Source organism: Dermacentor albipictus, chromosome 9 (assembly GCF_038994185.2).
Source record: "Dermacentor albipictus isolate Rhodes 1998 colony chromosome 9, USDA_Dalb.pri_finalv2, whole genome shotgun sequence".
NCBI classification, from domain to species: Eukaryota; Metazoa; Arthropoda; class Arachnida; order Ixodida; family Ixodidae; genus Dermacentor; species Dermacentor albipictus.
This window is the reverse complement of record NC_091829.1, coordinates 56,864,209-56,887,302: the sequence shown is the minus strand read 5'-3', so window position 1 is coordinate 56,887,302 and position 23,094 is coordinate 56,864,209. Positions and strand designations below refer to the sequence as shown.

General features: G+C 44.7%; 1 protein-coding gene across 1 annotated transcript; it reads right to left on the bottom strand.

Moving 5' to 3' along the window:
- Positions 1-1,538: 1,538 nt before the first annotated feature.
- Positions 1,539-22,694, bottom strand: Sc2 (trans-2,3-enoyl-CoA reductase Sc2). Its single transcript, XM_065424982.2, has 12 exons — positions 22,478-22,694; positions 20,759-20,809; positions 20,569-20,620; positions 19,844-19,888; positions 18,656-18,759; positions 17,004-17,116; positions 14,198-14,303; positions 11,540-11,612; positions 10,365-10,408; positions 8,112-8,169; positions 6,971-7,105; positions 1,539-2,255 (listed from the first exon to the last, which is right to left on the bottom strand). Exons 1-12 carry the CDS (start codon positions 22,481-22,483, stop codon positions 2,128-2,130), a joined length of 915 nt encoding a protein of 304 aa, XP_065281054.2. The 5' UTR covers positions 22,484-22,694; the 3' UTR covers positions 1,539-2,127.
- Between the last annotated feature and the right edge of the window lie 400 nt (positions 22,695-23,094).

Below are 23,094 nucleotides of genomic sequence, written 5' to 3'. Positions count from 1 at the left end.
GAGGACATCTCTCTTGATGACTGTGGAAACTTGCTGTCAAAACGCTGGAGTGAGGAAACACGACGGCAGCAGTGAGCGAATTTACCTTCGTGCTGCCTCTCGCTTCGATGCAAGCAGTGGCGCGGACTTTGTCCGTCGTAGATCACTTTCAAGATAAGGGCCGCACCATATGCAACAGCAGCTGCCAGAGCCAAGTGACAGAAGACAGCGCACTTCCTCCCCACTTTCCTCCCAGGCGCACGCGATTGAGCCGCTATCGTGGGTTCATTCTCGCACGCTTTCACTGGCATTTAAAGCATATGATGCACAGGGAGGATGTTATCACCTTTGCACTTTATACAAAACATCACAGTGATGCCGATGGTAGAAATGCACTCGGGTTGTTCATATAATTGCTATCGCAAAAAAAGTGGACCAAATCCACAGCGGCATGCCGCCGTGCACATTTCAATGCATGCTGCCTACAGCCTATCCACATACTACGGCTATTGTGCGGCCCTGTTTAGCTTTATCTCGTAGTTAATACGTATTGTGCAATGCTGTAGAAGCTAAGCAAGATGTTTGGCTGTCTTGTACATCATTGCACACATTTTGCATTCAAATCGCTGAGTCATCCAACTCTGAATCAAAAGTCCGTGGGTTCTGTACCTCGCCTAGCCAATTTTCTTTTTTTTTTTCCCTTATGCTCACACGAGCACGCACATGTGGCTGTAAATTAAAGATAAGGAAGGGTCAACCAAGCGTCAACGCTGAAGATCAATGCACACAGTGGTTCATGCACATAGTGGTTCAAATGATTGAATGATGTTTATATATTTCTATTCTCTTTTAGTGTTTATTCACTCACTTCATATCTTATTTGCGTCATATTCCATGTGTAATTATGTTGACCTTGTTTATCATGGGACACTTTTTTTCAGCGTTTGACCCTGTTATGCACCCTTTGCATCGATTTCCTTGTTGCTCCTTCATGCTGCCACAAGGCCTATTAGCACCGAGTGTTTTCAGCTTCAGAACACACGACCAAGGCTCGAGCAACAAACTCGCACAGCCAGCGGCTCTCCCTGCTTTATCTAAGCCAGCTCTCCTTAGTCCCAAACTTGGGCTGTTCACACCATCGCAGTTAAGTTAAAAAGCATTTACTGGCAGCATAGCAGAGGGTGACACAGGCACCCGCATCTCATCCCATTTATGGCCAATTACAATCCTTCTCGATTATATGCTTAGGTGTTTATGTTCTCGCCATGGATAGGTATCATTTGATACCATTTTCATGTTCATTCGACACCTATAAATCACCTAACAAGCAGTTTTTTTTTTCTTCTTGAAGTGGTTACAAGATAGCCAGATACACCAACTTGTAGGAGGTCAGCTAATACCTTGAATTCAAAACAATTTTTGCTAGCCTCTGCAGTGTTGCATGCGATGTCTTTTTAAATTTATGTGCTGCTTGCAGTGCGTAAATATACCCCCCATGCGTCTACATTTATCAGCTAGCAACAGAAAATGCTCGCAATCACCAATACACAACATTCTGCTTTGTGGATGAAGAAAGACTTTTATTGACATTCCCACAGAAGTACTGGAACAGAAACTGTACGACTCTGGTCGAGTATTCCTTGATCCCTAATACTTGGCCATTCGAAGGTTGTCTTAGAGTAGGAAGGCGTATGTCGTCTGGGACAAGATGGTGGGTACATTATATTAAACAAGATGAGTGTTCAAAACGGACAGACAAGAACCACCACAAAGGAGAAAGCTGGAAGAACCACAAAGAACCCACAGCACAGGAGACATGCAAAATTAAGCATGCAATCGCCAGTGCACAATATTGAAATTTTTGGATGAAGAAAGACTTTCATTGACATTCCCACAGAAGTACTCAAACAGAAACTGTACCACTCGGGTCGAGTATTTCTTGGTCCTGAATACTAGGCCATTGGAATGTTGTCTTGGAGTAGAAAACTATGCCAGGACGATGGGACAGTGAGTACATCATATCAAACAAGATGGGTGTTCGAAACAGACAGACAAAGACCACCATGGAGAAAGTAGAAGAACAACAAAGAACCCACGAAACAGGAGACACGCACTGCACAAAAAGAAAATGCTCGATGCTAGGTCTGCTCAAATGACGAAAGGTACGATGGCCTTGCGCTGACGTGGGTAGTTGGGGAACTCTGCCTTGTACTGGCGATGCTTGCCCAGTGCCCAGACTGTCATTTGGTAGAAGCCGGCCACAGTGAACAGTCCAGCTGCGGAAAAGACAGACAATGAACATTAGGGACTCGAGTCTGGTGAAGAGTTCGTATAATTGGTTTCACACACAGCAGGTAACGCTCCGGAGGAGGAGGAGGAGGAAAAACTTAAGTTGCTCTAATTGGGTAGAAATTAGCGGTGGCAGATGTGGTCGGCCATCTTCACGGTCTTCTTCCCCATCTGCGCAGGGTCGACGCCCCTATTCCAGGGCACCACTGAGGGTAGCTACTCGGCGAGCGTGCCTTGCCAGTCCGTGCTGGACTTTCGGGTCGCTGCTGGAGAGCACCCTCTCCCACTGCTCTGCACTCGGGTCTTTTATTTGCCCCTGGTGGGCTTGGCGCCACACCAGGGGCAAATGTCTCTATACTGGGTGGGAAACATCTTGCTTAGTGTGTTCAGGAAGTTAAAAGCAAGTAGTGTGGTCATGGTAGCCTCACTTCACGCATTTCACAATACATTTATTAAATGTGAGAGCATTTCTTAGGCTACCCTGCCCCACTCTGGTTTGTCTACGTGGCCTCGATATGATGACTGCGCAAAAAAAAATGTAAAAAGTCTGACCCCTTACAAGAAATCGAACCCGGAGCTGCAGGCGTGATAAGCAAGCACCCATCCTTGAAAAAACGCCAACAGCTGAGAAGGTGCACAAAATATGTGCGACAGTAAAGCGGAAGAGACCTCCAAAAGGCATCAATACCAGTCATCACAATGCTTATGAGTGACATCATTGACAGCATTTACATATGTATCGTACTCGTACATATGTATCGTATTATCACTGTCCCGTGATAGCTTCTAGGGAGCAAATAATGAATGAAGCACTACAGCCACCGCTATATCACTACATAATGTGCATGCACAACTCGCCCGTGGAGGGTTGGCTCTCCAGAGACGCGCAGTGCATTTGTGTGTAAAAAAAAAACCAACAAAGCCAAACAGGAACACCGTCATGCACCACTAAATCGGCTGTGATGCATTCAAAATGTGCTGTGCAAATGCTTTCACACAACTTCGGCAATCGCTGTAGATGGGTTCTGCCAGAACTATTTAAGCCTCTGCAATTCTTTTTACTGAATAGCTCCTTTATGTATTAGAACTACAATTTGTGGATGCGAGGTTACGTCTAATCGCATATTATGTGTGCACCTTCATGCTCCCAGGGCGCAACATGTTATGTTTTAGTTGCAAGCGGTGCGCTGTGGTAGCTAGTCACAGAAATGTGTCACTCCGCTTGTCTGGTGGTAAATAGGTTGAGATGCTTACTTGCAATGACTAAGTCATATTTCACTGCATAAGAGTACGAGACCTGACTCTTTTAAGGTCTTTTTTTTGTGTGCGTGTGTCCAAGCTGCAACCTCCCAGGGTCAAATTTCTTTACTGGCGATTTAATGCCTTCAGACTGACCTCTTTCGAAAAAGATTTACCGCAGTTTTTTTTTTTTTTAGGGTGACCATAAAATGACAAGAAAACGTTTTCCTTAGAGATGGGCTTCTATAAATACTTAAAGTAACAATGAAAAAGTAGCTACACTGAAATAGATGCATAGTTCGATTCAGCACTCGGGTAGTAGTCCGCATCGGAAGAACTGCAGCTCGACGCGCTTGCGGCAGAGCAACCAGTGCACACACCCGCAGCGTAATCCAACTGTTACGCGAGCGCATGCAAGGAAACTCTGTGGTTGTGTGCCTATCAGATAAACAAAAAAGAACCTGAAACTTGCAGTAATCCTTCGTTCCATCGCCAGCGAGGAGCAATCAGTTTTTGCAAGGCAAGTCGCAAGAAATTAAACGCAGGTATGGCAGCATCGTTTGTATATATCAACGCCCGCCTGTGTACAGATGTAATCGCGCCTCTGTGAGCAGCAGACGAGCGAGTACCTAGCAGTGATCCTTTGAGGGATTAGAAACTAGACAGGCGTAAGTTCTTACGAGCGAAAAAAAAAGTTGGAATGCGAACCAAGAAACTTAGAAGCAAAAGAAAAGAAGAAAAATCTTTTGTATCCACACAGGGTGGCAACACTTGCTGGGCAACAAAAGGTTGAACATTTTTTGCATTTTTCGAACACACAGACGGTGCCATGAATATACTGCATCAACCATTTGAGACTTGTTCAACGCACCGTATATTTATGGCAGTGACTATCAAGGGCTACTGTTGCGCTACCTACATATTTCTTTCATATGCGATGCACTATATATTTGGCTGCATATGCAAGCAACGAGGGAAGTTAACCTTTGTAGCACTGCCTGTTACTCTTTTTTTGTCTTTATTTACCCTAGAGGTCCTTAAGGGCATTACAGAGGGGAAATAACAATGCATAATCAAACAAAACGCTAAGCAATATTCAAAGCTTACAAGTGCAGTATGAGCTAGTATGAGCAGACAAGGTAAAGGTCGCTCATAGTCGACGGTGAACCGATTGAAAAAAAGAGAATAAATAAATAAAATTTAAAAATTGCATACCTATGAAGTGGAGTAAAGGTCTATTCCAACTACAGTAGAACCTCTTCGATACAATTTCATTTCATAAGCTTTCCCAAGGGCAACGCCTGTGATCGCAAATAGAAAAATTTACTCAATACAGTTATGGTTATTTTTTTTACTGGTTATTGTGTTCCCGGAAAACACAATCTTTGGTCACCAACGTTCAGTAAATTGCCAAACTGTGATTGCGTAATATATCTTTTCTAGCCACTAGATCCCGTGCAAACAACAAAAAGTGCAGGGCATGTGCATTCGAGAGCAACGGGTGCTTGCCGCGGCAGCCCCCTCGCAGTACTTGCCCACTCGTTACGTGGAAATGGCGGCAGCACTAAAATTTCGTCTCCCAGCACCAGCAAATCTCCTCGTGGGTCCTCATATGCACATTCACAGCTATCACCACCAACCCTGTTGCGATAAAAAACTTCATCTATTTGTTTCAGAGCATGTTTGGCGTAGTGCTGTTGGAAGCCTATAGTACTGCACACTTTTAATGGGTGATAAAGCAAATGCGCCGCCATTCTGCCTTTTCCTGCTACGGGTGGTGCGAAGTGAGCACCATGTTTCGCTCTCACGGCATCGTATCCTAGCTATCCACCAGCTCAACTTCGCTTCCGTTTGCCGTCGCCGTCTCGGAACACTATGGCCATGCAACAGCAAAGCAGAGCGCGTCGCAGTGAAGTCTCATGCCGCAACAACTCTCGGTGAGGGGGCACATCAAAACTTCCCGCCAAGAAAGGTGCTGATGCAGGCTGAATACGAGAACTGCAAACGTACGTTTGCGGAAGCCGCAAGTACGACAATGCACTTCTCCACCTTGTGCTGCGATGACTCACGTTACGTAGATGTCTGCTACAGCTGAGTCTGTCATACTTTTTTAGTAACATCTGATTGTATGTTTTCCCAGTTAGTATGTCTTTTATCGCACTCTTTCCCAAAACTTATGAACTAGGCTCTACTGTATATGCGGTCGAGCGCCTCTACAACGATGCTTTTGTTTTGTTTTGTTAACGATGCAGACACGCGAGAGCTGCGCCACCTTTTCCCGACGCTGGTGTGCATGTATGAGCTGCGAGAGAGAAATAAGTGGACTGTGTCCTGGGTACTGCAGCGAAATACATGCTTTGCTCCGTTCGTCCCTAACCGATGGCAATGCGTACTAAGCGAGAACAGCGGCGAATACAGTCTGTAATGGGGAAGCTTGCGAAACAACAAATTTGCAATAACATATTGTTACTCATTGGTCCGCGGTCACTAAAGCGACATCTACCTACGGCCCCACCCGCGCAAATGACAGCAGGTTGCTTTGCTCCCCTTGGCAGGAACCCTATGCGTCAGGCCTGCTGGCGAAACGTAGGTAAACAAGGAAACTGCTGCAGAAGTGAAAGGGGTAAATTATATAATAATGCAGTATTTCCTTTTTCTTTTTAAGTAGAAATTAATTCGTTCGAACATGCATTCAAACCACGAACCTCTCAATCATGAGCGCAACGCTGCGACTGCTATGCCACGCAAGACGAACGGAGGGAGAGCTTATTTCGAAGTATTTATCTGCGGTCGCGCAGTGCAGTTCAACTAGGGACCAACAGAAGAAAACGTGTGTGCATCCGTGGTACCTAGACACAGTCCCCCATATGTTTCCCTCGTAAATCGCGCGGATCAGGAAAGCGTGGCGTATCGCTGGCACGGCTGTGCTGTTGACAAAACAAACAGGCATAATGAAGGAATAATTGTGTCCCAGTTCTATTGTGAGCTGTGTTGTGCAGTACCTTTAAAATGAAGAGACCTTCATAACAAACGATTTCGGAGTACCCAGGTACTTTGTTATTATGGCACTCAACTGTACCGTAATGCATGAAATTAAGGACTTGCAGAGATGTTCCATTTTCAAGTCATTTACCTTTTTTTTCTTTCTCTGCAGTGCCCTCTACGCCATCAATGCAAGCAGTATGCAATGGAAGTTGTGCAAATAAATGTGCCACATGTATGTATTTTTTTGCTTTTCCTGCCCGAATGTTTGTTTATACAAGGCTTCACATTTCAGCTAGTTTAGATTTAATTTCTTGGCCTATTTGTTCACGTGTTAAAATGCCAAACCAATTTTCCGTGCACCGTTTCTACATTGCTTCTTGTTGAGCTGCAGACACTCTCGAACTACTACCATCCTGTAGGTTTTAACTCGTAGCTCCACTCCCTGCCTTTGATAAGAATGGATAACACTTGTTCTTACCTGGCAAACACTGGGTCATGAACGTGAATGAAAGCCAGGCCATGACCTCATATGTGTAGTTGGGGCAGGAGACAAAGTCAAACAGCAGGGTGAATGGGTTACTCGTTGGCACCGGGATGCGGCGCTCCTTGGTGCCTGCAAAAACGTAGCAGACCCATCGCAAACCTGTAAGTGTTGATCCTGTAACGACCTTTTAAAACAAGGGCTAGCAAGATTTGTGTTCTTTTTGTTTTTTTCGTGTTTCTGACATCAAACTGCAAGGGAACTGAAGAACAGCTACTTAGTGGCATGACTTAGTGCCACATGGAACACCAGACGCACTGTTTCATGATTCACAATTGCCTGCTGTGTGCGTTATAGAGCCAGCAATCTTGGAGGCCAAGCTATGCCAGTCCTTGCTGCTGGCTTTGATTCTGGGGTTCAGAGGGAGGTCACCGCAGGCCAACAAACAGCACCCCATTGACAGCGCACTGTGGAGAGTTGAGAAATTTGATAATTTGATAAAAATGGCCAAACTGCATTTTATTTCGTAGCGAGATGAACTTTCTTCTATTATCAGTGGTTGACGACACTTTGGAAAATGTAAGCAAGAGCGACAACATGGTAGCTTGGCGGGGGTAATGTAACATTCCTATTTCAACTCTTCCTTTTCGCGCATCGTCAGTGGTTTGCATGGCGCTTCGGCCAGGTTACCACATGGACCAGCTAGTCATAAACAGTGCATGAAAAGAAAACAACAGAATCAATTGAAATTAATCATTACATTATAACGGCCCTGTAGGAAGTCTACATTTGCATTGTTTTCTGCAGCAGTAGTAGTGGCAGGAAAAGTTACAAATACAATATAGCATTAAAGATTCTTCTCCCAATAAAGCGGCAATTTGAAGATCATGGAGCATTCAGCCATCACAACCAGCTCAACTTCATGCTTGCCCTTACTGCCACTGTAAGGTATGTAGCGTTAGATTCGCGAAATGAACTGGCAACCAAGTTTATTGTGAGAATCCACTTCACACAACCAGAATTTCTCGAGATGACAATGCTGGCCAAACAGCACCACCAAACCATCAACAATGTGGGTGGACAATGTGTGTGCCTTGACCTGCGACTCGGAAACAAAACAAAAAGAGAGAACTCTCACCAGGGGGCCTGAGGTTCCTCAGGGCGATGTGGATGCTCAAGTTGCCCAACTCAGCGAACTACAGAGCAAATACAAAAGAAAAAAAGCATGTTGCCTTGCAAAAACACTAACTGTACAACAGGATGAGTCAAGCAGTTTGCAAATTTATAAAATGCAATACGAAATGAAAAAAATAGGAGTGAATGTTACTGTTCAGATACTAGAAAGGGCCATAGGCTTGTTTAAATCGAAAGTTTTAATTATGCAAAGCTCAATGAATTATTACTTAAAAATCTAATTCTGGGGTTTTAAGTGCCAAATGGACAATCTGATTATGAGGCACGTTGTAATGGGGACTCCAGATTAAATATGGCCGCCCGAGACTCTTTAACATGCACCTAATAGACAGTGCATGAGTGTTTTTGCATTCTACCCCCATCAGAATGTAGCTGCCATGGCTGGGCGCAAACAGTGCGAGGTGAATTATTCAACCAGCCAGGCAGACTGAAAAACATACAAGGTTCAAAACAAGTGCACAAACAGGTAACGTGTACAAGTCTGTTGCCTTTGGGGTGACTGGGTAGATGGCACCATCATATATTCGCACTCTCAACCATATACGTCCACCATTTTGAACTGTGCGTTGAACCTGGTAACCCAAATAGCTTGAATTATGCAAACTAATAGTTTGAGTTTTTTTTTTGTACTTACAGAGCTTCAAAATGCACAGAAAACATAGTGGGCAAACGAGAATTATCAGATTTGTTTGAATTAACCAGATTGCTGAGACTACTACCCGAGTGCCTAATCCAGCACTGACTTATCGCAGGTTTACTGTGTCAGTAAAAATTACCCCGCATTGTTTCACAATGCCTCTACACCTCTCTCTCGCTGTGTTTCCAGAGTGGTTTCTCAATTAGGCCGAAAGTCCAGTTTTGGAGCAGAATAAAATGGCAGACGATCCCCCTTCCCGAAGCTGATTTTAACGAACGCTCTTTCATGATGGAAGTAACACCAGACAGTTCAGGCACTAACATGCTACTGACACTGAATAATTTAAAAATATATACCGTATTTACTCGCATAATGATTGCACTTTTTTGTCAGAAAAAATTGACGCAAATTCAGGGGTGCGATCATTACACAAGTTAAATTTCCCGCGAAAAAAAAAATTTTTTTTTCGTCCCGCGTTTGCTGCGGGATGCGGGACACCAAAACAACAATGGTGGCCGGCAAAGGAAGCCGAACACGCCGAACGCGATCTTTTTTTTTCTTCTCGTGAGTACATTACGTGCATTGAAACAGCGTTGGCGTATGAATAGGGTACGCTTTTAACGTTTCAGTGTAAACATGGCTACTATCATTGCCGCGCGCGATTTGTTGCGTGCTCACAAGTGCAGATGAAAAGAATCGAAAGGCGCCTTTTTTGTTTTTGTTGACTACAACCATTATAAAGCCTGCCCATAATAAAGGCAAGTTTGGTTGTACCTCTTTTTGCCATGGAAGTGCGGAAAGTGATGAAAGTAATGAAATGAGGCATCTACTTAAGCATGTTTGGTGCGTGCAGACGAGTCGTTCGCGTAGCATTCGACAGATGGTAAGCGCGATCATTATTATCTGGACTTGGCACACAGCATATAGCTGCGGCAAGTTCAGGGTGCGATCATTACACGGGAAATAAAAAAAAATCGAATTTTGACGACAAAATTCAGGGCTGCGATCATTACGCGAGTGCGATCATTATGCGAGTAAATACGGTATATAGAGTAATGAAAGTTGTGTGGTCACACGCGAGGCAGAAAACATGCAACCTAATACAAAGCACAACCAAGTAATAAAGGAAGACATCTTCAGACAATGATACTACAGAAGCCACCTACAGTTTCATGTATAAAAGCTTGAAAATCATTGCTCTACATCATATGATGTGACACATTGGAATAAACTGCACCTTCTTTCGTGGCCAACACTCGTCAACACACGAACGATAATGTCAGAGCTTTTTTCCCAAGGATCTGCTAGCAAGCAATCTTAATGTAATGAATTGTATTTTTCACAACAATAAACCCTATTTTGATATAGTGAAATTCTATTGTGTCCTTCATTACAAGTTAAAACGAACATCACCTTCAATCAGCCTATTGCACAAATAATTGCAGACCTTCATAATGCAGCCACAGTAGTACCAAGTGGAAGCAACAGGCATATTGCTACTGGTAATACCATTGCTTTTCTTTTTTTTTTTCAGATCAAAGGCATTCACAGATGACTCACCATAAATGCAGCCAGGCCACCAAAGACCTGCAGAGGTCCAAGTGCTGCACAGAAGAAAATGGCAGGTTAAGGAAATAGCATTCTACACGCACACGTCATCATTCTACACATCACTCCCTTTTTAGCTAGTTCGTTCTTCATTCACAGGACTGTTGAACAGATGAGTGTGACGCTTACCAAATAACGTATTTGCTCTATTCTAGCGTGCACTTTTTCTTTTCCCATAAAAATTCACAGACATGCGGCATGTGTGTTAAAAGTGAATATGAAAACAGAACTGCAATAGGTGGTGTCCAAATCTTAGGCACAAATCTCAAGTAGTACATTTCAATCTCAAAACCAATGCCTGCTAGTGCCTGAAGGTTGTGATCACTGGAGGTGTGGTTTGGACACTCATCATGACAGACTTCTTAAAAATTTTATTTTCCCAAGTGCGAAATTGTTATTTCTACCTCTAAGCATTAAAATTTGGTGAAGGAACAATTTAGCGTACTGCATTTTTAGACTATTTATGCATAAGTATTGGGAAGTATATAAGTACTGGAAGTTACAAGGCGCAGTATGGTGTCTGGGGAGCATCTTACTACAATCCTTTTTCACATTTGTTCACTAGTATTAGTAGAGATAGCAGAAATTAAAATATTGCATTCCCATGCTACCAAGAGGGGAGCTTAACTGCCAACGTGGACACTCTTTCCTTCTGCCTCATTTCTCCCCTACCTTTTCCCATACTGGTGACAAGGAACCAGGCCATGGTTTACATTACGAGCCCCTCATCCTTTTTTTCTTTTCCTTTTCCCTGTGCAGCACACTTCCAATAAATTTTGCATTTTCCAGCACTTCCTGCATCCGACGTTTCACGGAGGTCATGCTCCGTAATCGCTGCCGTTATGGGTAGTGTGTGTTACGTCGACGTGTTTATGCTTGCTACCTTGACTTTCCGGCTGACAGTGGGGCTCCCTCGAGAAGACAGGCATGCAAGCGTCCATTTGAAATTTTAGCCGTTCTCACACCATGCAGCCGCTTCATACTTTGCAGACACAGTTAATTGCCACTGCATGATCTATGTGCAGCGCTTGTATGTTTGCAATGCCTGAACCTGGTGGAGGGCCCTTTAAACATTCGACACTTTTCCTCTTAGTGCTGTTTCAACATGTAAATTACTTGCAACCTACCTGGTGGGGTGTACAGGGGGTGGTTGACATAGTAGCCAATGTACAGCCCAAAGAGCCAGTAGTAAGAGCAGTTCTGCGGATGAACGAACAAAGGCACTTTGATGAACAAATCAACACAAACTGTCAGCAGCAGGCAAATATATAAAAAGTACAATAGTAATAATTGTGAGGAGTTGTGTCCCAAGTGTAAAACTTATTGACAGCAAGCACAACGATGTGGACTATGAATCACTTTATCTTCTTAACCACTGCAGCTTTGCTCTTCGCATTCCAGAAATAACCTTCCTGCGTGGCTCAGTGAAGATACAAACACTAACTTATTTTTTCTTTACAGTAAGGTGCTTTGATACCCTTGGCTCTTTTATCCCTGAAAAGCCCAACACACCATTATTTCTACACTCAGCTTGATGCCTCAAAATCTTTATTTGTGGGAACCTTGACGCATAGTCCGTAGCAGCATTTTTTATACACTGGTGCGAGTTTTTAGAGGTGGGAAGTTCAGCAAACCAATTACTTATTAAATACTCTGCTAATTATGTTTACTTAAATAACACTTCATTGTTCTTTATTTTATATTGGGGGCAAGCTCCACCACTAGAAAAGCTGGTGCCACCAACAGCGTGACGTGGCATCACGTGGACACAGCGGCCACGTCGGCTGCTTCGGAAGCATCAAATCAAGGTGAAAACAAAAGTTTAAAGTCCCCCCTGCGCTGCAGTTCTGATTAAGTGGTGAGGCTTTCCCGCCTTAGGTGCCTGCTTCACAACATTTGAAAGTACAATAATTGGTAGTGGCTGCCTTTGGAGGTGCGCAGCATGGTAGGTTACTGCTTGGGGTTGCAGTGCCGGATGTACGCAGCAGAGCTCGGTGTCAGGCTCATTCACACGTAGCCGCAGGACAAGAAGCTGCGTGAACCTTGGCTTGCGAAACTTAGAACCGGCAGACAGCCATTGGCTACAACTCGGGTATGCAGCAAGCGCAGATGCGAGGGACATTTCTGCTATGGCGCCGGGACTTCGCAATGTTCGGCGAGTAACAGAAAACGCGCACTGAGACATTCGCCCACGCCCACTGCCCGGCTAATGTCATGACGGTTTGGTCTATGAACTCGTTGATGCTAGATACTGGCAAGTTCACTGGAATGGAAAGGGGGCGGTAAAAAGCACATTAAAAAAAAGGCATGGCATATGGTCACGTTTGTGTTATGAATTAATGCACTGGATTACGAAAAAGAAGCAGAGGGAAATCACACACTGAGAAGACCGCTAAACATACAGTGCGACGCAACTTCAGAAATAATACTGAAACATCCAAGAATGTAGATGGAAAAAAAAAAAAAGACTGAATTGTCATGACAGCACATCACAGTCGCCGTAGCATCGAAGTCTCTATAAAGGAATTATTTCTGAACAGTGGGATAGCATCCATGCAACAATGGTTGCTTGTGTACTGTCAAATGCTCATATTCTGCAGCCTAAAGCTCACGGTACGGTGTGAAAACGCGCACGCAGCGAAAGCGAAACATTGTGCACGGATATGCAGGCAGACGCGCAGTCAGTTAATGCGAAGCCATGCGATTGCTGCATTGAGGCTTCATTCTGTTATGCTCCATTTGGTTATACAGACAGCCCACAATAAGAACATATTTCACATAGCTTGCTCTCGGCGTTTGCCTACCTTTCACGCAAGAATCCGGTTCGGAAGACTCCGTCGCGGCGACCGCGCGCAGTGGCGTTCACTGTACATATTCAGTATCGAGATAGAGTCTAAACAATTCTGTGCTTTCAGTTTTCCCAAGATTATCGTTTTGACAGTAAAAAGCTCCCCTCGTTTTGAGGAGGGCTGCCACGTGGTGTTTTTACTGAGCACCGTAAGCAAAACCTGTGAGGGAACTATACAAGGGAAGCGCTTCCGACAGATGGCGACTCCATAAGTCCTTGCCCCCATTAAATTTACTCTCCGTGACCAGAAATAAAGGTGAACAAGTTGTTAAAATTTGCCTTGATACAGAACATGCAAATCTCAGTACACACGCTTTATTTATTTATTCATTCACATTCATTCATTCACAAAGTTTAATGTCCCACAGCAACACTGGTCCTATGAGAGACATTGTAGAGGGGGACTGCAGAATAATTTCGACCACCTGGGGTTCTGTAACGTCCACAGAAATCTAAGCATCCAAACATGCTTGCCTTCTGCCCCTATGAAAATGCGGCCACTGCGGCAGGGAATCGAATCCACAACCTTTTGCTAAAGAGCAAAATGCCCCGGCCACTGAAGCAGGCTAGAGAACAATTTTACAAGTTTCGCTACACAACTACTGCTGCAAAGCATGCTGACAGTAGCGTTCCTTACCAGCCTGAACTGCACAAATCCGCTTGGTCCTCGAGATCAGAAGACAGGGAGGTGATAATAAAAGGTTTCTACAATAGGAGTCGAGGATACTCTGTCCACATTAAGCCCCCCCCCCTTCTCTTCCCAAAATATTTTCTAGAAAAGTAAGAATGGCATTGTCTTCAGCATTGCTGTCAATGATGCTTTAAAACCAAATCCGGAGGAAAAGCTGCAAAGACTGCTGTCGTTGTAGTGCTGGCAAGTGCCGCTACATGTGCACTCAGAATGTGGTGAAATCGGCCTCTTGAACAGACCGCATACCTTAAATAGGTTCATGATGGGCATGGTGCCATGAGAGAAGCGATGCACGAAGAGAGTCTCCAATAGCCGCTTGACGTAGTGGATTGTCCAGCAGGCAGCTGCCACCCTGAAAGGCCAAATTTAACACATCAGCGTGAGAACGCATTCATGCAGGCCGGCATTACAAAGCTCACACAAAACGACCTGTACTAAATGGAACGCAGAACCAAAAACAAAAAATTTTCTTTGCCCACCACAGTGCAATTTGGCCACTCATCTCTTCGACTGTCTCGCCAAGTAGAAGCTGCCGCTACTTTAGCCACCATACTGTTACTGTTGGGGATGCAACCACTTCGTTCGTGTGACTCTGCAATGGACGCATCGCGTATACAGCTGACAGTGTTTCTGCCGCAGTGCCGAGCTTGCTATTTTCGCAAAGTGCCAGGAACAAGTCTCCTTCGATGCGTCTGGTGCAGAGTCATATGAAATCTTGTGAAGCTGACAGTACACCACCAAAAGTGATCACTTGAGAATATTAGCCCTGAATAAAACTAGCCATACCGCTGCAAGAGAACTACCCCACCACCTCCTTCCCCGTGGTACTGGACGCGTCCATTGCCAAAATCCACTGTCTATTTCTTATCATGATGCACGGCTTCGTCTTGCTGGCTCATCGGAGCTTCGCTCACGCAGATTCCCACAGTGCGTGGGATCTGCGTAATTTTTTTAAAATTTTTATTATTATTATTTAAGAAAAGGCACAAAACCTCCCCAGACAACTTAGGAATGCAATCACTTTTCTAGACTGTTATAATTATTCACTGGTACATTACAAACTTGAAAAATACTATATATATATTTTTTTCAAGGACAACTGCAACAAGATTTCACGTTTGCTAAATTTGCCATAAATGTGCCACTGAAACAATCTTGGCAAATCCACGGGGCTCGTAATTATATAATTTCTTATTATCAGCCGTTAAACAGCACCTAAGCAGACGACGTGTGCACCTGGTAATTGTAGCTATGACATAAGTCCCTGCACGTCGCCTTCGAACCACGCATTCTATGTCACGTGTCCCTTCTGGCAAGTGATAATGGCAGTATATCTTTTTTTCAGTTTTGGTATCAAAAATGACTATTTCTGCAATCTTTCTTTTGATGATTCTACTCTTATTTCATACATAAAATTTTCCGTGGAAGCTCAAAATTAAAAATTAAATTTTGGAGTTTTACATGCCAAGACCCCTTTCTGATTATGAGGCACACGGTAGTGGAGGACTCCGGTAATTTTGACCACCTGGGGTTCTTTAATGTGCACCTAAATCAAAGTACACGGGTGTTTTCGCATTTCGCCCCCATCAAAATGCAGCCACCGCGGCCGGGATTCGATCCCACGACCTCGTGCTCAGCAGCCCAACACCATAGCCACTGAGCAACCACGACGGGTCCATGGAAGCTCTTCTACATATAAGCTACCTTAAGCTAGGTTTTTTTATGCACTCGAAAATTGCATTGCAGTTTTCCTTTAACTACCATGGTGTTCAATGCAGAAGGCAAAGTCTCCACGTACGTGCAGAGAGTAACTGTCTCCTCATATTTTTTGTCATAGGTACAGATTCAACAACCCGAATTTTCAGGTCAACTCGCGGTATTCAAAACACACTTCAGAAGTGCCTTTCATTGTCTGTGACAACACAATGGTCTGGTCAAATTAGGTACCAATTTTCAGAAAATATGATGGCAAGAATACATTACATACAGTTTCAAATCCGGAAGGAATAATTTATGTACCCTCTTCTGGCTTGATTTTGACGACGACTGAAGGCAACACGCATTATAATGTACTATTCTCGTGGAATGAAATGCACCAATTTAGGCCTACCTAATGCACATACTGTGGTTTCCGCCGTCCATAATAAATGTTGTATCAGCATAGTTCGGCTCTTTGGCTTAGATCAGAGTTCATGCCACCCTTACCGACCAGGTGTGTAGTGGTGTGACAGCAGTCTCGAGTAACTGCACTTATTGGGTGTTCTACATTATAATTTTCCCCGTCACGCTTCATTTCGTGAGCGCAGTACAAGGGGTTACACAAGGATACAGCAAGAGACGAGGTAAATACTTTGGTCACTGTTGTTTAGTGGTTCATAGAAAAGCTGGCACTGCTGCGGATTCTTACACAGTCAAACCCGAATACTATAATGAACACAAATACAGTGAATTTTTTTATATAATGAAGGAAGTATAGAAGTTTGTCGTTATAAGCATGTAACAAATATATACTTTTAATGAAGGTATTTTTATGTCGTACGAATTTGCTTCACGAGGTTGGACAATATTTTAAGGGAATTCTTCGGTGTATTATCTCTGCACAGCAACAATTGAATTTGGCCTGTATTCTGCTGTTTGGTTACTTGCACAGCATCACAAATGAAAATAATTGTTTGAAATATTTTAAAAATGGCAAAAAGCAGGTGTTGCTTGACCGTCATCTAGATTTAATAGCACCTGGCTCGGCGCAATCTATTCGTGCACAAAAATTGTGCAAGAAAGCAAACAGTGACGGTAAAACATGTTACTCTGTTAAATAGACGCTCCAAGACAAGCATGCTACACATTTTGCCACAAATAAGCATTGCTAAAAAATCCAAGCCAGATCTTGAAAAAATATGAGTACTACCCATGACTACCACGCTGACTACCAAGCTTGATGTTTCAAGGTACCGATTGTGGAAATGGTGTGGCAAGGTTCTTTTAATGCACTAGCATGCCAGACCGCGTAAGAATGACACCGTCACACTTCTAGAAAAAAAGGAGCACCAACTTGACGGCAATGTCCACCTGGTGGCGTGATGCGTACTGCCCGTATATCCATGCTGGCCTAGTGACAGTGATGAGGTACAGGGCCAAGGGTCCAAAGTACTCCACCAGGAACACCTGCCAGGCACAGCAAATGTAAGAGGGACCCCTCACAACAGCTTTTAAAATCGACATTTACCGATGTTGCTGTTTCGGTCATAGAAACGGGAGCAAGAACAAAAAGCTACAAGGAGCTTGGCAAGCGCTACAACTTCATCACCAGTCATGATCATCACCACCAGCCTTAATCAAAATTCACCATTTTGCATGTCAAAACCTCAATCTGACCATGAGGTTACGCCATAGCGGGGGACTCTGGATTCATTTTGACCACCTGGGGTTCATTAGCGGCAGAAATTATAGTACTGCAGCCCGTATGTTGACACCTCAGTTACAGTTCTAGCCCGAGGTACGTCACCTTGGTTAGGTCAAACGAGGCGAGTGGGGAAGTGCACTTGCAGGCTTAGTCTTGCAACAGCTGACTCCACCCTATACCTGTACATTTCTCAGTTTCTTCACACCACCTAATTTTGCGCCATGTCCTCGAAAACCTTTGCATACCTGCCAACTCTCCCAATGTTCCCATAAGCTTTACAAATTTAGGATCGGTCCGAGATTTCGTAAAATTTGCACAAAATAAATTCTGCTCTGTAAAAAAAAATGGCTGTGGCTTAGGTAAGGTTAAGCCCAGGATGCGAAGCATACTAGCCTTTATTTTAGTTGTTGAACCACTGTTTAGCCTGGTGAACTGCTGTTGCTTGGCTATATTTGGTTCGGCTAGACGAAGAAACAACTCATGCATTACTTCTTCGCCTTCAAGAGTGGAACGCGACAGCGTTCCCGTCGACCCGCCAAGGGGTGTAAGACAATGGGCTACAGGGCAGCGACTACACGCCCCGCATTGGACGCGGTGAGCGTCGAGCAAAGCAGCGTTCGGCGCGGCAACGAAATGTGCGCCTGAGCAAGAGACGCACGCCTTAGAAACAGCGCGTTTCTAAGGCAACACCGCATTCACTAGAGGCGCTTTTGTAGCGCTTTGAAGCGTTGTACTCGTGGCTCAGTGGTAGCGTCTCCGTCCCACACTCCGGAGACCCTGGTTCGATTCCCACCCAGCCCGTCTTGCAAGAGTTGAGCCAAAGCCACTTCTCCTCTGTCGTGACGTCACGGTGTCACGTGATTTCATGGTCACCGCCGCGCCTGAGGAGCTGGGTTGAGCCCTCGTAATATGCTTCGCATAAAAGGTTTAAGGGTGTTGGAAAGATGGGGTGCGACACAAGATTGCAAAAAGAAAAAGAAGTGCACAAACATGAAATTATGACAGATGGTATGCTGCCTTCTTGTGGCATCACCACGAGCACAGCCTCCTATATGCTCTGCTATGGCTGTTCAATGACCCCATAACGCTCATCCAATTAACTTTCTGCTCTCCTGCTGACCCGACACTCCACATGGGGCACTATAGGTAAATCACCTTTGATAAAGTTCTCATGTATCTCATAAAAGGCGCATGCTCACAGGTTAAGCTTAGTGTCCTCTATTGTGTCCCTTGTGAACTGTAAAGTTTATGAATTCTTATGTTAACAGGTTGGCAGGAATGCATTTGCAAGTTTCACTTACTGTCTTCCAACCAATCTGTGGTCCCAGGTCCTTGAGGTACAGCCGGTCGCCAGACTGAAGCCTGAGGTCTCCGAGAGTGCTCTCATCTTTCAGTGCTTTCGACTCTGCACACACCGAGCACATTCTATACAAATCGCAGCTGCCTGTACTTCAAGTCCGCCAGCACAACCAGAATAAGACCGGACCACACAAGTGTGCACCATGGCAAGAACCACGGTTTTTAACCCTTTGAACCCCAGGCCCAAGGTATATCCATCTTGCCAGTTTGTTTGGATAATGCCGAGCCTTACTTGTCCCAACCGCGGCTTCTTTTGCTTTGCTTGCCAGAAACAAGCGGGGCACCTCATTTCACAGTGTTCGACCAAGTTTGGGTGCTCATGCATATTAATATTGGGCACTCGCTTTGCGCAAGTGGGATGTGCCACTGGGTATCTTCCCAAACAGACAAGGGGGCACTGGGTATGTGAACAGCCTTGGCCATTCTCCCAGAATTGGTATGTGCCCGAATACGTAAGCAGAACAAGAGACAGGTGAAGTCAGCAACAGAAAACTAAAGTCAGCTACAAAAGCAGCCAGGTGCGAAGAAGGAGATTAGGTGAGAAAAACAGGACCAGAGCGCGCATTGGGAGAGAGAGCAGCATTAAGCTAGGCAGAAGTCAAAAAGATGAAGTGACGTGAAGACATTTTAGTAAACATCAAACAAAGGTTTGCTAATCGACAAATTGTACATGTGCGTAGGACCCGCCGATATATATGTTGTTTTTCTTGCAACTTCTCCACACTCCTGTTTCGTCGCACACTGTGATCAAGAATGGTCTACTTCTCTTTCACAACTGTCATCACTGCTCAGGGTACATCCACAGCTCTGCTGTGAACATATATTGTTCAATATTTCTGACAACCACATGGCACACCAAAAAGTGAAAGCATTTCATGAATAAAAATAAGCCCTTTAACTTGACACGACTATCTCAAACAAGGAGGAGGAAAATGGCATTTCTCTGCACAGAGAAATCCAGCATTCCCTTCATCAACGATTTCCAAGGGGCACTGACACACAATGACAAGGGCTTTGAAATTGCTAATGCATAAACAGAAAAGTTCATGATGATAATGATGATACATGGGGTTTTTTTTGGTGCAAGGGCCAGGGATGGCCAAAACAGAAAAGTTGAATGAATGACTTACTTTGGTCAGCCTTGATTGACTGCCTCTCAGGGTAAAGCTTTGGCTCTGCAAGGAAAGCAGAAATAATTTGTATGTCTACACGTGCAACTACTCGCAGGACGCAACTATATGGTTACCATGCATTTAAGAGACACCAAGGATCAGCCGTTATGGAGGCCTCCGTATTAATTTTGAGCACCTGGTGTTCTTTGATTTGTGCCTACTTCATAGCACATGGGTTTAATGCAACGCACCGGTGCAATGCGAAAAACGCATTACACCACCACGACCAGGATTTGATCCCATGCCCTCGGGCTCAGCAGCGCAGCACCAAAGCCACTACACCACCACGGCGGCTATCAAACATGCGCCGCGTCGCTTCGGCGCTGAATGCCATGCCGTCTCATCTCCGCTCACGGCAGTTAGTCATGCCAATGTTATTTTGCAAGTATTGGCCAAATTAATAAATACATTACACTTTCCCCTCAAGCAGCACACCATCAATATGACAGTGTCTCTGACGAAGTGTACTTGCTCAATGTGCCAAATTCTTTTCCAGTCTGGCTGGGGTATTAATCTTTTGTTTTGTGTCCTTTGTAGCTCACCAACCAACCACGTCCAGAAAGATTTACCATTGGCATTTCAAATGTTTCATATGCTAATCTACCTGAACTGGACATTCATCTTGTGTGCCCCGGTGAAAGAAAGCATGGCGTAGGTGTGTGCAAATTCGATAGGCTACTTACTCAGACGGTGCACCTGTTTCTTGACTTCCAAGATTGTTGTACTTTGGTTAAGCTGAAAGAGAACGAAGGAATCGTAAGCCATCACAGCAGACGACACCAAAAAGGAATCAAAGCACAGAATCAAGTTTGTTAAGAAAATGGCAAGATGATCAATAATAACAGAGGCAAGGTCCCGAGCGTTCTCACTCACCCCATGAAGCTTGGCAACCTGTTTGTTCGAGTTGGCTGAAACAACCTCAATCTGCAAGGGTGGATGGCACAAGCAGATAAGATTAGAGGATATCATGCAAGTGTTCAGATGCAGTCATCAAGCTCATAATAAAAGGTAAATCACAGTGCATTAGGCAAAGGAAAACTGCAGAAACAAGACACACAGAGCTCTGATATGCGTCATCTAGCTTCTGCAGTCATCTCTTGTCAGGTGCACCGCAATTGACACATTATGCAAGCCCCAATTTCCGTTTTAGTGAAGTATACTGCATAATAAAGTGTGAAATATTTTGTACCCCAGTAATGCCTCTCATGTGCTTAGGCAACTGTAGGTAATTCAGTAACTAAATAAATAAATATAAAGCTGGCAGCAAAGCACAGCAGCACAATGGGTCTTTATTAGTGATACTTTACAAAAAAAAATATGTCTAGAACCAAGCCATGCCAAACGATAAGCTGATATGTAAAGCCTCAGAAACCCAACCTGTGCTTTCACAAGCCAAGTTCCAAGTGTAAACGACTGTAATCGGCAAGCCCCCAGCTTTTCCTGTGAGACGTGCAAAAATTAAGAGTAAGGACGTCTGGGCGGAAGAAGGAAACACGAAAAGGTATCTCCTTTTTTTTTTCTCAATTACCGCCGGCCTCGAGAACCCGCCCAGCGCTGCACAAAATCTGTCCAAGAACACAGGTACGTGACAAGCTTTAAAAAAAGTAATTTGATGTTTTTCTAGTGTTCCTTTCTCGTAGCTCTAGCTCGCGTCCGAGCTCTCGGTTCGCAACCGCCGTACCATCAACCCGAGAACCGTTTTCCGGCCCCGCTAGGTAATGGGGCTCATGGTTTCACCGGATCGGCATTACGTGCGCCAGGTTGCGTTCTGGCGTCTCTCCTTTTTCCCTGCGGCTACGGGCGAACGAGGAAATCAGCAGAAGCGCTTGAGGAAAGTATACGCGCGGTAAGAAAAAGTGTGAGAGGGTGTAAACGCGCCGAGTGGTTCGTGGACTTTTAGATTTTTTTTTTTCCTTTTCCGAGGCCGAGCCGCGTGGGAAAGAATCGCTAAGAAAAACAAGATATGTGCGTCACAAAACAAAGGGAAGTAATAAACAGTGTGTTCGGCGCTGTTGGCGTAAAAACCCTCCCCGCTATGCTCTATGCTTGGCGCTTTAATTCGTACTGCAAAAACACACGAGTGCATTGACATGACAGTGGCGCACAACACCGAATTCCGAGAGATGTCGAAATGACAAGCACTGAGCGGACGCCGGCTTTTCGCTGCCGGCTATATTCTGCGCCTTTGCTCCGACAGCAATGCCCGCATCAGTATCGGGAGTGGGTAGACGGCGCGATAGTGATGCCCTTGATCGGTGCCATGATACTGCCGGCTTTCGAAAAGACAAGTTGTCAAAACAACTGTCGCCGGCGTCGAGGTCACATGATGTCGCGTTAGATCACCCGAAAACACAAGGCATCAGAATGCCGCGTTCGAACACGCATTGTCTGCAACTCTCGAAAAGCTGTCCGCAAAAGTGTCCATTCGAATTTGAAAAGCCCGTCTGAGCTCGAACAATGCATCCTTTCTACACTCGAAAGGCGCCTAACAGCGCCGCGTAATGATCTTGCAAAGATATCAAATTATGCACAAACTTTCCGGCTTCTCCGTGTTTAGTTGTGTTCTTAAAACTAAAAATATCGCTCACTCACCTCCATGATGATTGTCCTTTGACGACGATGACCGTTTCTTCTGTAACGCGAAGTGTGAAGTGGTAACGAAGGATGCTCTTGGAGGAAATTCGCCGCCGCGTCAAGTCGGACTTGTGAGCCCGATCTTGAAGTAGTGGAAGGGAGCGGCGATCAGCCGTCGAGGCGATGGAGAGAGACGTGCGAGAAGTGAGTAGACAACGAGCTTGTAGTTCGTATCAAAATTCTGCAGATGTCGCCACCGTCGTAATAGCTATCATCATCACTAGCTTGTTATGGTTGCCTGTTTTATTTGCTTTCCTACCAAGTTGTTGGCAATCGTGGTAACTTCAACGACAGAGTGGGTAGGATAGCTTATAAAAAAGCTTTCTTAGTTTTGCATTGCTCCTCTCCGCCAACATATTGTCCTAAAGCGTAGGTTTTTGTCATAAAGTGGAAGTTTTGCAAGCTCTGTAGATTCTAGAAAGTACTGGAATGTTCGCGATTCATTGAAGGAGCATTGTTTAGAGCGCCACCCCTAGTGGCAGTGGATTGTCTGTAAACCACCGTAGCTGCGCCCAGCCAAGAAACCAAGGCGAGCCTGTGATCACGAAGTAGAGCGACCGTTCGGCAGCCCTGCC

What these genes read in the sequence shown, in the direction of transcription:
- Sc2 (XM_065424982.2), bottom strand. An exon ending in GTCAATCAAGGCTGACCAAA is followed by an intron (nt 18,760 to 19,843) that starts GTAAGTCATTCA and finishes CGGTGTGTGCAG; the next exon opens with AGTCGAAAGCACTGAAAGAT. An exon ending in CATGACCCAGTGTTTGCCAG is followed by an intron (nt 2,256 to 6,970) that starts GTAAGAACAAGT and finishes TCTTTTCCGCAG; the next exon opens with CTGGACTGTTCACTGTGGCC.